The sequence below is a fragment of the Lepus europaeus genome, chromosome 20, assembly GCF_033115175.1.
Source record: "Lepus europaeus isolate LE1 chromosome 20, mLepTim1.pri, whole genome shotgun sequence".
NCBI classification, from domain to species: Eukaryota; Metazoa; Chordata; class Mammalia; order Lagomorpha; family Leporidae; genus Lepus; species Lepus europaeus.
Window position 1 is genome coordinate 8,750,242 of NC_084846.1, and position 5,720 is coordinate 8,755,961.

General features: G+C 45.4%; 1 protein-coding gene across 1 annotated transcript; it reads left to right on the forward strand.

The window, feature by feature from the left end:
* Positions 1-654: 654 nt before the first annotated feature.
* On the forward strand, positions 655-1,578 carry LOC133749252 (olfactory receptor 7A17-like). Its single transcript, XM_062178472.1, has one exon. The coding sequence runs from the start codon at positions 655-657 to the stop codon at positions 1,576-1,578; it is 924 nt and encodes a 307-aa protein (XP_062034456.1).
* The last annotated feature ends 4,142 nt before the right edge of the window (positions 1,579-5,720 follow it).

Consider the following 5,720-nt stretch of genomic DNA (forward strand, 5'->3'; position numbering starts at 1 on the left):
GAGGCTGAAGTCAGAAGCCAGAAAGTACATCAAGATCTCTAATGTGGGTGCAGAGTCCCAAGCACACTGGCCATTTTTGCTACTTTCCCAAGCACATTCACAGGGAGCTGGATGGGAAATGGAGCATCCGGGATTTGAGCTGGTACATGGGGGACCGATGCTGCAGGTGGTTGCTTAACCTGCTAGCCAAAAACATCTTGGTGTTACGTTCTCTCTGCAGGTATTTGTCAATATTATGGTGAAATGGTGACTGTTGTTGATGCCATTTATGTTATGATTTTTCTTTTCAATTTTTCAAAATATTAGCCCTTTTCTATCGGGTGTTTGGTATTCTACATTTTTTTATTCCTACGTCCCTAATTGCATTCTGACCACCTGTTTTCCATGAATTAAAAGGAGAAACATTCAGTGTTATGATGCTCCCACCTGCAGGGAACACAAGAGACCGTTAAACTATGCTTCTCTAATGTTCATGTAATTTCTATTATCTATCTATCTTGCTTTCTATCTATCATCTATCTATCATATATATATATATCATCTATCATCTATCATATGTCTATCATCTATCTATCACCTATCTTCTACCTATCAATCTCAATATATATCACTACATCTCATGCTTTTTTCTCATTCTTTAGTGACTTACACCACATGGAACCAGGCAACAAAACACACCTTGCAGAATTCCTTCTCCTTGGATTCTCAGAGGACCCAGCACTGCAGCCCCTCATATTTGGACTCTTCCTCTCCATGTGCCTGGTCATGGTGGCTGGGAACCTGCTCATCATCCTGGCCATCCTCTCAGACCCCCACCTCCACACACCCATGTACTTCTTCCTCTCCAACCTGTCCTTGGTGGACGTCTGCTTCACCTCCACCACCATCCCCAAGATGCTGGTGAACATCCAGATGCAGAGCAAAGCCATCAGCTACGCAGGCTGCATCACACAGATGTACTTCTTCATACTCTTTGCAGGGTTGGATGATTTTCTCCTGGCTGTGATGGCCTATGACAGGTTTGTGGCCATCTGTCACCCCCTGCACTACACGGTCATCATGAACCCCCAGCTTTTTGTGCAGCTGGTGCTGGTGTGCTGGGTCATCAGTGTCCTGCATGCCTTGTTGCACAGCCTACTGGTGCTGCGGCTGTCCTTCTGCACACACCTGGAAATCCCCCAGTTCTTCTGTGAACTGAACCAGGTGGTTCACAGCACCTGTTCTGACACCTTTCTTAATGATCTGGTCTTAAATATTGCTGCTGTCCTGCTGGCTGGGGGTCCCCTAGCTGGTATCATTTGCTCCTATCTTAAGATCATTTCTTCTATCTGTGCAATCTCCTTAGCTCAGGGGAAGTATAAGGCATTCTCCACCTGTGCCTCTCACCTCTCAGTCGTTTCCTTATTTTATGGCACTAGCATAGGTGTGTACCTCAGTGCTGGTGCAGCCCCCAGCTCAGTCTCCATTGCCACAGCCTCGGTGATGTACACCGTGGTCACCCCCATGCTGAACCCCTTCATCTACAGCCTGAGGAACACAGACATGAAGAGGGCTCTGAAAGGACTCTTGGTCCATTAACCATAGTAGAACCCATGGCATTGGAGCTGAAGAAGAGTCTAGGATGGCAAGGTTCCAAGCCTCAGAGCCAGACAATGGGATTCTTTGATCAGATTGGAGGAGCAGAACTTGCTTAGTCTGACCACTGTGGTTTTTTATTACAACTTCCGTGACCATTTTCAATGATTGACCTGTTGTACTTAGTGTTATCTCTGGTATCTCAATGTATTTTCTTTCCAATTTTCCTTTCCTCAGTTTTCTTACCAACATTGTTCCTAAATACAAGGGTGCTTCAAAAATTTCATGGAAAAATGATGATGAATTATGAGTTAGTTTATGTATTGAGCAACTTTGAGTTACATTGTATTTTTCTTTCTGCAATGCACCTGCTCCTTATGCAATTAAGTATGAAGAATTCAAAAAGGCACATATCCATAAGTAAGAGTGACAATTGTTAAATCAACAACAGGAGTCACTGTGCACATACTCCCTGTGAAGGATCTCTGTCCTTAATGTGTTGTACTATGAGAATTAATGGTAAAACTAGTCTTCAAACAGTACTTTATACTTTATGTGTCTGTATGCGTGCAGATTGTGGAAGTCTTTACTAAGTATAGAGTGGATCTTCTGCATATGAAGATAATTAAAAATGAATCCTAATGAAGAATGGGATGGGAGAAGGAGTAGGAGATGGGATGGTTTGGGTTGGGGGGAAGAACTGCTATAATCTAAAAGTAGTACCTATGAAATTTATAAAAGCTATCTATAAAAAAGAGCAACCCAAATAAAAAAGAGCCACATATCTTGTGGTGTGATATGCATATTCCTGAGAAGTAATTCCATGTCAAATCACACATACCATGCTTATGACTTATTTTTAAGTTAGTAGTTTACTTTTGATATAAAGTATTTTTAACTAACATTACAGTGAAAGGCTTAAAGGCCCTATTCCAACCTGTGGGCATCTACACTTGGCACCTGAAGCCATTTCTGCAACTTCAGAGTAGAACAAATCATCAGACCATAGTTTGCTCTTCTTTGTCCCCCTCCCTGCCTGCATCCGACCCTACAGGCCTCCTGCAGACACCGCAGACTCCAGCACCAGCATGCTGTGAGCGTAGGCACTGCGTTTCCTTCCCTCCCACATCCTGCTCCTGGAACCAGTGTAGGATCCGCAGTCCCAGACTCAGTCACTGATACAACCTGAGTCTCTGTTCCTCCAGGGTATCTCATCATGCTCACACCTCCCAGTATAGGTGCCAAGGAAAGAGAAGTTTGGAAATGTAGATCATCTTGGTATGGGCAAGAGTCATAAATCAGCTTTAATAAAGGCAGCCAGGTTGTCAATCATAGGTAACATTGTGATGTCATTGTATTCCACTGTCATGTGTACATGGACGCTGTGATGGGTGTTGTCCAGGTGTCAGGGGTCTGGTTGAATGATTGTTTGATGTGTTTTGCATTATTTCATTGAATTTTCTTGCTGTTTCTGCCTGAAATTTCCAGTTCTGCCTCTGTACTCAACTCCCTGCATGGTGGAAAGGAAACCCCCCCTCTGTTTTCTCCCATTGTAGGGGCTGAATGTGAGGCTGAGTGAACAGCATCATTCCCACCCACACCATTTCCCCTCTATGCTCAGGGATCTCCTCAACAGTGACCCACAGAGAATGTGATTGCTCATCCAGCCACGTGAGTCAGGGCTACCCATGTTCTTGTTCAAATGTGCACATTCTTTCAATGGTTCTGCTTCCCTCAAAGGCAGTCTCCATGTCTCAACTTCATAACACCAGCACTGAAGTGACTTTGAGCAACACATCATTTATAAATGTTGCCTTCCAATATGTGAACCAACCAACGACAACAGAAATCATGCCTCATATGTCTGTGATCTCTTTCTGTTCTGTGCAGTCTGGTTATTGTATATACTCACCTTTGGTGCAAAATCTGCCATCATTGTTTTGAAATTCAGAGAGAGAGAGGGAGAGACAGAGAGATATCCTTAATCCACCGGTTCACTCTCCAGATGGCTACAACAGCCAGCCTTGGGTCTGGCCGAATCCAAGAGCCAGGAGCTCTATCTAGGTCTCCCTCAGGGTCATCAGGGACTGAAGCATTGGGCCATTTCCTCATGCTTTTCCCAGGTGCCTTAGCAGGTTGCTGGATCAGAAGTAGAGCAGCCAAGTCTTAAAAGGGTGCCCCTATGGCATTCCAACATCATGGGCTGTAGCTTAATCTGTTGCACCACGATGTTGATTCCCTAAAATAATTTAATGAAATAGCATTCTGTAGGCTGGGATGGGGCTGTGGGGAATTGTTCTAAAGTTCAGCTTCTCCTGCTTCTGCAGACAGCTGTGAGTCCCAGGTCATGGCTCTGAGTCCCAGTCATGATTCTCTGTATGGCTGTAGTGATTTTCTTTTTTTTCTTTTTTGACAAGCAGAGTGGACAGTGAGAGAGAGAGACAGAGAAAAAGGTCTTCCTTTTTCCATTGGTTCACCCTCCAATGGCCGCTACGGCCAGCATGCTGTGGCCGGTGCACCACGCTGATCCGAAGCCAGGAGCCAGGTGCTTCCCCTGGTCTCCCATGCAAGTGCAGGGCCCAAGCACTTGGTCCATCCTCCACTGCACTCCTGGGCCATAGCAGAGAGCTGGACTGGAAGAGGAGCAACCAGGACAGAATCCGGCACCCTGACCAGGCCTAGAACCCAGTGTGCCAGCACCGCAGGTGGAGGATTAGCCTATTGAGCCATGGCGCCGGCCATGGCTGTATTGATTTTCTCCTAGCCTTCCTGGCCTGGGCTGTGAAGTCTCCCTGCAGCCTGGGTAAGACCTGCACCAGGCACCATGAAGTTATTCTGCCAGTGTTGAGGCTTCTGCATGCCCTTGAACACCAAGGTTGAGCAAAATGAATCTCTTTTCTTATTAGTGCTCCTACCTCAGTTATTTCATGACAGAAATGAGAATGGGCTCATGTCAATGTGTATATTGTATTACCATTTCTGTCAAAACTAATGACGTCTGTGGAGCAAAGCAGCAGATATTAGCTCATTCTCATTCTCTTTCTCTCCCTCCCTCTCCTTTCTCTCTTTCTCTGTGTCTGTCTCTGTCTCTGTATCTATTCTCCCCCCTCTCAAATAAGTATATTTTGAAAAATATAAGCCTAATTTCTTCCAGTTACACCCATTAGGATGCAAATAAAAGGAGCTAATTTTTGGATATGACTGCATGGTAAGTGAAATAAGCCAGACACCCAAAACAGGTACTGCAGGTTATTGCCCATTTGTGGGACCTGAACCCAAACTCAATGATGTCATAGATTTGGAATTTCTAGAGGCTGTGAGTGGTAGGGAGACTGGGGAGATTAGAATACAAACAATAGGACAGTTAGGTGAGCTTTATAGATTATGACACTTGCATCACAGTAATGTGAGATGTTAACAATAGTGGGAGTTGGTCTGTGGAAACTCTTTCTACTGCTTCAAACTTCTGCTTCCTAAGTTTAAAACTTTTCTGAGCAGGGCATTGTGGAATAGCAGGCCAACTGCCTGTGGCCCTGGCATTCCATATGAGCATAGGTTTGAGTCCTTGCTGCTCCACTTCCAATTCAGCTCCCTGCTAATTGTGCATAGGAAAACAGTGGAAGATGGTCCAAGTGCTTGGACCCTGCACCCAAGTGGGAGACCCAGAAGAAACTCCAGGCTCCTGGCTTGGGATTGGCCCAACTCCATCATTGCAGTCATTTGGAGAATGAACCACAAGTGGAAGACCCCTCTCTCTCTCTCTCTCTTTCTCTCTCTCTCTCTCCACCCTTCAAATAAATCAATAAACCTCTAAAAATATATTCTGAAGTAAAAGCCAACAATAGGTTGTTGAGCGGCAAGATGGTGGAATGGGAAGGGAGCACACCGATAGTCTGGGAAGAGACAGTTTAATAAAAGTGGAGATACTGCAGGTTCAAGGAAGTGTAGGGGAAGAAACAGCAGGGGAAACTCTTCCGGAACTAGTGATTCACAGTGGACCTGCATGGAGAGCGTGGGAGCCCAAGTTCGGGACACCAGCGGCAGACTCAACACACCAGCGCTGGAACACGAGGTGAGCCAAACCTCAATAGCCCGAGACACCAGCGGGCAAGCGGAAAGAGGAGACTAGAGGGAATGAGGCTTGA

Bases quoted from the DNA above. Each gene is read 5' to 3' on its own strand.
- LOC133749252 (XM_062178472.1), top strand. From the start codon at position 655: ATGGAACCAGGCAACAAAACACACCTTGCAGAATTCCTTCTCCTTGGA.